The 11856-nt window shown below is 40.3% G+C and overlaps 1 protein-coding gene across 1 annotated transcript in view; it reads left to right on the top strand.

The window, feature by feature from the left end:
* The first annotated feature begins 5504 nt into the window (after positions 1 to 5504).
* IGFBPL1 (insulin like growth factor binding protein like 1) overlaps positions 5505 to 11856 on the top strand; it is a 60450-nt gene continuing 54098 nt past the window's right edge. Inside the window, exon 1 of the mRNA XM_063455273.1 lies at positions 5505 to 6062. Within this exon, the coding sequence (XP_063311343.1) occupies positions 5612 to 6062 (451 nt within the window). The 5' untranslated portion in view covers positions 5505 to 5611. The remainder of the gene's footprint in view (positions 6063 to 11856) is intronic.

The following is an 11856-nucleotide window of genomic DNA, read 5'->3' as shown; positions in this document are numbered from 1 at the left end:
AAATGACACAGAGCACTCTGATTGGTTAGATTCCAAGCCCACCAATCAGAGTGCTCTTTGTCATTTTACACAGCGTGGGAAAATTCCAAAGAACTTTCCCACGCTGTGTAAAATGACACAGAGCACTCTGATTGGTTAGATTCCAAGCCCACCAATCAGAGTGCTCTTTGTCATTTTACACAGCGTGGGGAAATTCCAAAGAACTTTCCCACGCTGTGTAAAATGACACAGAGCACTCTGATTGGTTAGATTCCAAGCCCAACAATCAGAGTGCTCTTTGTCATTTTACACAGCGTGGGAAAATTCCAAAGAACTTTCCCACGCTGTGTAAAATGACACAGAGCACTCTGATTGGTTAGATTCCAAGCCCACCAATCAGAGTGCTCTTTGTCATTTTACACAGCGTGGGAAAATTCCAAAGAACTTTCCCACGCTGTGTAAAATGACACAGAGCACTCTGATTGGTTAGATTCCAAGCCCACCAATCAGAGTGCTCTTTGTCATTTTACACAGCGTGGGGAAATTCCAAAGAACTTTCCCACGCTGTGTAAAATGACACAGAACACTCTGATTGGTTAGATTCCAAGCCCACTAATCAGAGTGCACTTTGTCATTTTACACAGCGTGGGAAAATTCCAAAGAACTTTCCCACGCTGTGTAAAATGACACAGAACACTCTGATTGGTTAGATTCCAAGCCCACCAATCAGAGTTCTCTTTGTCATTTTACACAGCGTGGGCAAATTCCAAAGAACTTTCCCACGCTGTGTAAAATGACACAGAACACTCTGATTGGTTAGATTCCAAGCCCACCAATCAGAGTTCTCTTTCTCATTTTACACAGCGTGGGAAAATTCCAAAGAACTTTCCCACGCTGTGTAAAATGACACAAATCACTGTGATTGGTGGGCTTGGAATCTAACCAATCAGAGTGCTCTGTGTAATTTTACACAGCATGGGAAAGTTCTTTGGAATTTTCCCACGCTGTGTAAAATGACAAAGAGCACTCTGATTGGCTTAAACCAGCCAATCAGAGTGTTCTTAGCCTAATTGCAGGGCGTGGCAAGGCTTTGGATTATTTTTTTTGCGCTCGCTTTTTTATTTTTTTAAATTGCGTCGGTTCTTCTGGCTTTTTATTTGGCTTTTTTGGGGGCTGAAAAAAGAAGATTTTAGAAAAAAGAAGACGTCAAATGGTAAGTTGAATTTTTCTTTACAGGTTGGTTATTTTATTCCCCCTTCACTATTTTTTAGGGTGAGGGGGGTAGGTAGGGGGTAACTCTTTTTGGGGTGGGGGGTGGGTGACTAGGGGCTTGGGGACCCCTAGTCACCTTTGATTGGTGGGGGATTTTTATTTAGGGCCCCCACCCACCACTAAGGGGTGGGGGCTGGGGTGGACAGTAGGTCCCCCCTTATTGTTTTTTTTAGGGTCCCCACCCACCGCTCAGGGGTGGGGGCCAGTGGGAAGACAGTAGGTCCCCCCTCATTATTTTTATGGCCCCCACACACCGCGCAGGGGTGGGGACCGGGGGGGGGACAGTAGGTCCTCCCCCCATTGTGATTTATGGCCCCCACCCACAACGCAGGGGTGGGGGTCGGGGAGAAGGACAGTAGGTCCCCCCTCATTATTCTTACGGCCCCCACCCACCGCGCAGGGGTGGTGCGGGGGGAGGACAGTAGGTCCTCCCCCATTTTGATTTATTTCCCCCACCCACTGTGCAGGGGTGGGGGCCGGGGGGAGGACAGTAGTTCCCCCCCCTCATTATCTTTATGGCCCACACCCACCGCGCAGGGGTGGGGGCGGGGGGAGGACAGTAGGTCCCCCCCCAGTGTGTATCAGGGACCCTGAGGACAGGTGTCAATCCATATCTGCCAAGTGACCCTATGTAGGGGGAACAGTCCCTATTCTGCTCTGTGTCAGTGTGTATCAGAGATCCTTTGGATAGGTGTCAATCCATATCTGCCAAGTGACCCTATGTAGGGGGAACAGTCCCTATTCTGCTCTGTGTCAGTGTGTATCAGGGATCCTTAGGATAGGTGTCAATCCATGTCTGCCAAGTGACCCTATGTAGGGGGAACAATCCCTATTCTGCTCTGTGTCAGTGTGTATCAGGGATCCTTAGGATAGGTGTCAATCCATATCTGCCAAGTGACCCTATGTAGGGGGAACAGTCCCTATTCTGCTCTGTGTCAGTGTGTATCAGGGATCCTTAGGATATGTGTCAATCCATATCTGCCAAGTTACCCTATGTTGGAGGAACAGTCCCTATTCTGCTCTGTGTCAGTGTGTATCAGGGATCCTTAGGATATGTGTCAATCCATATCTGCCAAGTGACCCTATGTAGGCGGAACAGTCCCTATTCTGCTCTGTGTCAGTGTGTATCAGGGATCCTTAGGATAGGTGTCAATCCATATCTGCCAAGTGACCCTATGTAGGGGTAACAGTCCCTATTCTGCTCTGTGTCAGTGTCTGGGGGGAGTATCTGCAGTAATACAGAGTGTCTGGAGGGAGTACCTGCAGTAACACAGGGTGTCTGGAGGGAGTATCTGCAGTAACACAGGGTGTCTGGAGGGAGTATCTGCAGTAACACAGGATGTCTGGAGGGAGTATCTGCAGTAACACAGGGTGTCTGGAGGGAGTATCTGCAGTAACACAGAGTGTCTGGAGGGAGTATCTGCAGTAACACAGGGTGTCTGGGGGGAGTATCTGCAGTAACACAGGGTGTCAGGAGGGAGTATCTGCAGTAACACAGAGTGTCTGGAGGCAGTATCTGCAGTAACACCAAGTGTCTGGAGGGAGTATCTGCAGTAATACAGAGTGTCTGGAGGGAGTATCTGCAGTAATACAGAGTATCTGCAGTAATACAGAGTATCTGGCGGGAGTATCTGCAGTAACTCAGGGTGTCTGGAGGTAGTATCTGCAGTAACAAAGAGTGTCTGGAGGGAGTATCTGCAGTAACACCGAGTGTCTGGGGGGAGTATCTGCAGTTATGCAGAGTGTCTGGGGGGAGTATCTGCTTGCAACATTTATATGAACTGAAAAAAATAATAATAATAATACATTGAAAAAATAAAATAAAATGGTTGCAGCTTCCGAATGACTCTAAAATGGATGCTGTCCAGTAGGAGGGGGGCCTGCTAGGGAGGATGTGCTGCTGATTGGCTGGAATGTGTCTGCTGACTGTGAGGTACAGGGTCAAAGTTTACTCAATGATAAAGAATAGGGGGTGGACCGAACATCGCATGTGTTCGCCCGCGGTGGCGAACGCGAACATGCTATGTTTGCCAGGAACTATTCGCCAGTGAACCGTTCGGGACATCACTACCCATGTAGCAAGGGCAAATTTTCAAAATATCTGTATATGTTTTTAGGTTCTTTTTCCACGCCTGACAAACTATTTTTCTTAGCATCAGTTTATCCTCATTACCATGGCGATCAATGCATTAAAGTATCTCAAAACATATTTTAAATAAGTGATTGACATCTTTCAAATAAGTGATTTTGGCGGTCTCTAGATAATACTGTGTCTACGTTATAATATTATTTATTAAATGACTCCATTTCAAAGTACATTTTTGTTTTCATAAGTATCAGATGATCAATTGTGCAGGGTTTCTCTGAAAGCATACATGTTGATTGGGGTGGGAGGGAAGAGTTGATGCCACTGATGTGAGGCTCATTATAGCTCTACAGTTGGAGGAGGGGGTAGGGCTATATTTTTATTTTTACGAAGACCTATGTCTATCCTCTGTCCAAACTCCCACATCTGATGCTCGCCTTCAAGACTTCTCCAGGGCTGCACCTTTTCTGTGGAACTCCCTTCCCTTCTCCATTAGACTTTCACCCAGTCTCCACTCCTTCAAAAAAATCCTTGAAAACGCACTTCTTCAGGAAAGCATATCATTCAAACTGTTAGCAGGGTTTTTATTCCCTGCTAAATTTGAGATATACTTCCAAATGAAATAATTTATTTTCAAATACCCATAAATGTTCTAAATCTGTTTGTGTGAAATCTTAATGTTTCAGTGCATCATATAAAACTCCCACTGTGAACAAACAATGAAGATGGAAGTTCTTTGAAGATTGATGATGACAGAAAAGCTGAGATACGCCATTGCTTTCGAATTACATGTAGACAATACGTTCTATACAAATACAAATTGATGTATTCTTAGGATCACATGCACACACTCCTCAATGTTAGTGTAGTTCCTTTTATGCACTAGATTTAGAATAGATACACATTGCCAATCAATAACCTGTCTGTTTGCTAAATTATAATATCACCTTATCAATATAAAATAATTTGAAATAATTAAGTCTTATTGGAACATTTGTATGCTAGATATGTCTTGTTTTAATAACTGTTCACTTATAATAAGCTTCATATTTCCAATATCTGCTGTAAATATAATCATGTTGATCACATAGTATTTCTTTTAATAAAACAATAACATATGGTTTTGTAATTTAGATGTTATTAAAAAGACTCTTGTCGCAATTCTGTTTAACACTGTTAAATTACCATAAACTGCGACCAATCAAAAAATAGGTCATTGTTTTGCTAATCACAATGAGGACGTCTAAAGACCACATGTCCATAGCAGGATGATGTATGTAAGCCTAAATTAGGTTATTTTAGTGGTCTTTAGTTTTATAAAAAAAATAGTCAAAGTCGAAAAATGCATAAAGGAGTGTTTAATCAAGCTTGAGCTTGATAAAGACCGTAAGGTCGAAACGTTGTGTCACTTTGGGCTTCAATAAATTTACAATTTCTGGATCTTGGAGTGCCTGAACAATTTTTTGCATACTATATTATTGTCACTGGAACCTGGTGCTTGGTCCTGGTTTGGTTGCACCCTGGCTCAGATTGATGGGACTGAGTGCAGTTCCTATTGTCAATTGAAAAGGTTTACTGGTAGCAAGACATCATTTTTATATCCTATCAATTATAAAAGCTAGGGAGATCCAACTCTCACAAATATCCTTTGTATATATATTTATTATATCATTCTTTCTCATACTATTGTTATATCAGTCGTTCTTAATATGCCGCTTCTTTCTCTAAAAATAACAATTGGTGAAAGCAGTGGGGTTTTAGTAATTCATTGTGTGCTTCCCACAGCCAAACTCTGTTTTCCATTGGCGTTGCAAAGTCTATTGTCTGTGTTGCTCTACTTCTCTTCAAAGAAGCTAGTCTCCCCAGAATAATTTTCCCACACAAGATGATTTCAAGGAATTTTTTCTTCTACATTGCTGCATAGCGAGCACGGTAGCTCTGCTCCTTAACAATTGCTGTTAAAGAGTCTCTCTTCCTGAATGGCAATGATATCGGTCATTTATTTATCTATTTGTTTAGCCCATGTGTTCAAAGCCATTGAGGATGTGCACTGCCGCTGAATGAATGATGGGAAGTTCTTTTTTTTTTTTTTTTTTTTTTTACAAACTTCTTTGGCAATTGTCAGTAGGGAGGTGTGGCAATCAAGCTGCAGCTGTCTATGTCTTTACTGACAGAGAGGATTAACAACCTCAGTTTGGTTACAGAGCTAATGACAGTTACTGCTGCTGAAGACTAACTGAACACAAACTCAGCAACTAAAGGTTATAAAAAAAAATGTCTGCTTTATTGTTGCTTCTTCCTATGGTTGTGTGTTTGTGGCGAATACCAGCTGTTGGTGCTAATGATATCAATTCTGCATGTGGACACTGTAATAAAGAAGCGTGCAGCCCCGTAACTTGTGCAGTCCCCGAGTTGGTCACCAAGGACGAATGCAACTGTTGTGAGATATGCCTCAGCATCGAAGGAGAAGAGTGCGGAGGACGAGATGAGTTACGTGCCCGTTGTGCTCCGGGTATGGTCTGCGTGAGCAGGACCAGCACTGGCAGTGGGTCATCTTCATTTCGTGAGGGTACAGGTGTCTGCTTGTGCGAAGAAGATGGTGCTGTGTGTGGCTCAGATGGGAAGACACACGCCAGCGTATGCATCCTGCGTTTACACAGCTTGAAGTCCCAGCACTCTGGCCTGAATTCCATTCATAAGGTGCATGATGGAGAATGCATGTTTGGTGAGTATTCATGATTTTTATGAAAAAATCGTATTTCTGCCATCTTCCTGTTAATGATTATTTTAGAAAGTATTTTGATATGTTTATAACTTTTAAATCTATTGTTTACATGCCTAGGAACTTTCAAACAAATCTGAAGCCTGACACTTTTCAACATATTAACCTTTGAATAGCAACCACATCACTAATTGCAGTCAAAGAACTATAATGATATTTAACTGCGTTGTTGTCAGGACTTTTAGATAGACATGAACAAGTTCCATGTTTTAAAGCAAATACGTGCACAATACGAAGAATTAAACATTGCGGACCATCATCTCGAAGATTATTGAATCAATTTTCTTCTGTCTGTCAAATTAAGTTTTGTTATACTCATTACTTACTGTTCTGCATGACTCTATGTATATAATTCAGTTATACAAATAACTAGTTTGATGTTGCCACGTTCTTCAGCTTCTTCCAATTCACAATGAGACTGATATATAAGCCGTTTGATTCCACACCAAATACTGAAGTATTGGTAGAAAGTTTGTGATTCTCGGAACTTGTTAAACTACAACACCAATGACCCTCAACAAATGATGGTTACTTTGGGAATCATAGGTTTCTTGTCTCTTATCTGACTTTGAGTGTGACTACAGGGCAATGCTGAAATGTACTATAATATTGTTCCAGGAAAATCCCGTTCTCAGATGTTTGACCATCACAATTCAAGGTTTTGTAACATGTAGAGTATTCAGGGCTTTGTTTGATGTGGCTTTGTCTGATGTTAGTAAGCCTGTGCTACTGTTTTGCCAACTCTCCCATGTATCCTAGGGCAGTCGCACTTTTTGGCCCCAAAAGCTCCGTTCTGCAATTGTATTCATGTCTGCCACACAACATGTCCTATTATCTGCACCCAGCTCATATCAATATGGAGAGGGTTGCTATATGACTTTAAATGAGCTGATTTGTCAGGTCGGTGCCACAATGCTGAAGTGTCAGATAGCATGCTCCCTTGACAGCTTCTGTGCACCTGCATAGCAGAGGAGCATTATTTAGAAAAAAGAGCAGATACTGTAAAGGATTTAGTTGCACAGGAGGGTTGACTGGAGCAGAAGAGGGATATAAGTCTGGCCCATAAGGGAGAATTGAATCCGGTGGGGTATGGTTGAGGGAGGTGCAGTAGCATTCTACGTAGCAGTGCTGCACTGTAATGTTGTTTGTGTGTATCATGTATGATGTAATTTTTGTTTGTTTTTTTCTTATAGAGAAAGATTTAGGATTTTTGAAGATAAAGGAATATATGTTTCCCGCAGCTTATTTAAGCAACCTTATCTCAGTTTTGACTGCTCATACAATTCATATAATTTTTTTAAAGAAAAGTGTAGACATAATTAATCAAAAATTGTGTTTGATATATTGTTTGTCTCCTCTTTGAAACATTGTTTTAAAAGAAGATAACAGATTTAATATATGTTGTTGTTTGTGTTTTTTATATGTGTTTTTTTGTTTGTTGTTGAACATTTTAAATAGAATAGCAAATGCACCAGCATTGGGGGGGGGGGGGGAGGATTTTTCCCCTCTGTTCCGAAAAAAGTATCTGAGATAGATATTTTTTTACTGGAGAAAGGGTTAAAATGGATACCATCCCCCTATCACCTTCGATTCCTACACCTATGCTATCAAATAATAAAAAAATAAAATAAAACTCACAGTGAGCTTTGGACATCACTTTGTTTTCTATATGCTATTCCTCCCAAACATTATCTGGCAGTGCCCCTATTTTTGTGCATACTTTGGCTGAGTTGGGAATGTTAGTGTACACTTGGTGCTAGAGGGCTGCAAACTTATAAGGAGCACTATCAGGAGAACAATAAAAAAAAAAAATGCCTTACAATGAAATTGGAAATTATATACACTGTTAAAAAGTATACACATAAAATAAAAAAAACGTTATATAATAACAATTTTATGGAGGGAGGGCCAGAGTATGCAACACAAATTCCAAATAATGTTATATAGCTTATGTTTTCATTATTTACATAGTTACACACATGAAAACAAGTTTAACACCGAGTGAGGATCCATAGACACTTGGACTATCATAGCCACACATGGGGGAGTGTAACTCTGGTACCATACGTCTACTGGGGGCAGAGCTCTGGTGGCCAGGGATCCTCATTTAGTGTTAAACAGTTTGAAAGCAGTTTAAAACAGAAACATAAACCGATTATAGGGGACACCAGGAACCATAACCACTTTACTGATGTGAAATCATTATGTTGACTAGCGTGTGCCTTTAAAGTGCCTTAAAGACAGAGCATCAAAAAATATGGCAACACAAGTTATGGGTGATTTTCAATTTTTATTAACTGGTGTTATTTCCAGAAAAGTAACAGTTCTATTTTAGATATACTAAGGCTTATTGTTTAGTATAGGGAAAATATAAGGCTTGCAGGTCATTAGGGTTACAGTCCATAGTATCTCAATGGTTCAATGAATTAATGGTCCTTGAGAGTTCAGAAGTACTTAGAATTACAGCAGAGGTAAAGTATAATTTGCAAAGACCACTGACAGTGACATCACTGCAGGGGGTCCAGTGGCCGGGGGTATGCAGGTAAAGGTGAGTTAAATTTACCTGAATATATCCCTTGCAGGCACTCTCATCTTCTTCTGGCTGATGCTCTTCTTAAGCACCAGGAGCCAATGTCACTGCTGGACTCTTCCGCAGGCACAGGAGTACAGCATTGATGTCTATGATCCTCCATAGATAGTGCCAATTCCCTGCAACTATCACTGGTGATGGCTGGGACACTGATGTTTCTAGATGGAGTAGGCAAAATAATGTGTAATAGTATTCCCTACTTTGTCACAGTATACCTTTTGACCGGGTTGGAATTTCAATGAAACTCTAATATAGTCAGTACAAGTATTTCATAAAGATTGTATCTATAATTTCAAGGTGCAATATAGAACACTGAAATGTAATAGAGATGCTATTCATCTTGAAGGTCTACCACCTACATGACAGTTCTTGAATTGTAAGCTCATGTACAATGAACAGTTAGAGCTGATTTACTTTGCTTACTGAATAGCAATTTCCCCTTAGACTTCAAGTGAGAAAATGGTATTTAATAAGTAGCGTAAACCCTTGCTCGACTAAGAGATCCCAGCCCTTTTTGTTAAAAAGAAAAACTAAAAAGAAACACAGATCTTATAACAGAATTATAGATGGTATGTTATTTAATGTATGCATTCTAGAAGAAACAACTAATTTTAATGTATTCTAATTTAATGAGTGCAGTCCCATTGGGGGATGCAGAAAAGACTCCATACCCGCAGGATTATTTAGTGTGCCATCTGCCATCTTACTAGTTCTTACAATAGAGGTGACCTCGTTCCCTACATCTCCTGCCTGATTCATGTTTAATAAGTGATCCCAAGTCCCTGGGGCTTGCACATATTAATTATGAAAGATGTTGCCATTTGCAGTTATTGCTGAACATGAACATATATGATTTTATACCAGTGTTTTTATTGATCACTTGTATTTACTTAATATATAAATATATTAAAGGGTTACTCCAAGCATCATAACCACTACAGAACACTTTAGTGCTTATGATGCCAGGAGTACTCTGGCGCCATTCTCCGGTAATATTGATCACTTGTATTTAATAATATGTAGACATATTAGCGATGTACTCCAAGCATCATAACCACTACAGCCCACTGTAGTGGTTATGATGCAGGAGTACCCTAGTAATAAGCCAAACCATTTTGCAACAATTTGCCCTCTTACCTAGATCCCCCCTGTGCTTTCGAGCAGAGTTAACGAGTAGAAAATATAAAAATATGAATAATAGCACAAAGACATTTGAAATCTGATTATTGTGTATAGATACAATATAGTAAGCATAGCAATAATAATACATAAGATCACAAAACTCATACCGGCTACGGCTATATTCTGCTTTATGTTATATTTTTATTCATAGATGCTACATACAGAAAGTTTTTATTATTCCTACAACGGAGTTATGAGGAGTTCATTAGTGATATTCCAATAGCATATTACGTTTTTAAAAGGACACTCTGGGCTCTAAAAGCACTTCAGCTGTATGTCTTTTTTATATTTTACAAAAAGTGCATATTTCACTAGAGGTCAACACTTTTGTAAACTAACCTTGTTACACTCCCCCTTTTATCGAGCCCGTTACAGCATTTTCCCATTGGAAAGCGAAGATACATTGGCTTTCCGCAGCAATTCGGAGGCAAAAGAAGGCATCTTTGAGGTCTAAGACTGTAAAATAGGTAGCCCCGCCCGGAATTAAAGCAAGCAGGTTATACGGATTGGGCACAACTGGGTGTATACTCACAACCGCATCATTGACTGCTCTCAAGTCCTGCACAGGGTGATACTCATCTGTACCGGGCTTTTGAACAGGCAGCAATGGGGTATTCCAGGGGGAAGTACAGAATTTTAGGATACCATACCGTATGAACTTATCCAGATAAGATTGAATATTCTTCTTAGCCTTCTGCGGGATATGATATTGCCGTAGGCTCACTGGATAAACCCCAAGTTTTAGTTCAATTCGAATAGGTGGAATATTGTGGGCCAGTCCTGGTACGTTGTACTATTTAATAGATGTCTAGTCTGTTTAGCCCTCTCCTCTAGTTCTCATTGTGGGCTTTTCCCATTTGTATATTAGATTCAATAAAGGTAGGGCTTTCTTTCTTTATTTTACACTACTTTTTCTGTAATTTACGTTTTAGGGTTATTCCCTTTCTGAGAGCATAGTTTAGGCGACCGCCCTCCAATTTCGGAGGTTGGATGCCATGGCACCCTTTCTCACTATTGTGGAGCAAGTGATAACCACGATATCCTATTGTTTCTTTGATTATACTTTTGCAAATGGTTTGAATAATGGTTTGCCATGGTGGGAATAATTCTCATTCCTGGGCTGCCATATGCTCTCAATGGCAACATGGGCCCAGCAAACCAATCTGGCAAAGTTCAATATATAAACACTGAAATGGGCAAAGTCTTTATTTGACCCTGTAACTTTCCAAAACACCATGAAAAAAAATGTTGTACTTATGGGACATGACAGCATACAAATATGAATATTTTATAGTAGTACCAGCAAACAGTATTATGACATTCACAGTTAAAATGCCATGTAGAACTTGGAAAATAACAGTTTCACGTATAAATATTTGATGTGAAATAAAAACTCTATTTCTCCTGAACAAGATGATATATAATAAGTGTGGGTACACTTAATATGAAAGAGATACATTTTGGTTGAACAGACATATAGCTCAAATTCTAGGTATTGTTTTGGTTCAGAACGTTTTTTTCTTTGTCATTAAGAGGTTAATCAGAGCTTCTGCCTTGCAAAGTCTTCTCATTGATCTGCATTTGGACTTCTGATGGGGCAGTCACAGGAAATCTGGTCTGGAGAAGAAGGGATTGATGGTGTCAGACCCTTCAAAATAGACCACCATGACTCTATTTAGGTATGATAGCTTGCAAAGGCTGCAAACATGAGATCTGCAGTTTTTGCAAGCAACTTGTGTATATAGCCCAATTAAGAAAAAATGCATGATTAAATGCAGCCATGTTTTCATTTTTTTTTTCCATTGAACTGTCCCTTTAAGAAGTCAGTGGTCTTCCAGCTGAGGCAGCCATAGTGTTGAGAGGCAGGTAGTGGTAATGAATTGATAGTGAGGAATTTTCTCTGTCAGGCCTTTTCCCTTGCCATGGCCTTTTGTGTCAAATTGTAACTCTCTGTATTCCTCCTTG

Source organism: Pelobates fuscus, chromosome 5, assembly GCF_036172605.1.
Source record: "Pelobates fuscus isolate aPelFus1 chromosome 5, aPelFus1.pri, whole genome shotgun sequence".
In the NCBI taxonomy this organism is placed as follows: Eukaryota; Metazoa; Chordata; class Amphibia; order Anura; family Pelobatidae; genus Pelobates; species Pelobates fuscus.
The sequence above is the reverse complement of the archived record's forward strand: the minus strand, read 5'-3'. Positions and strand labels throughout refer to the sequence as shown.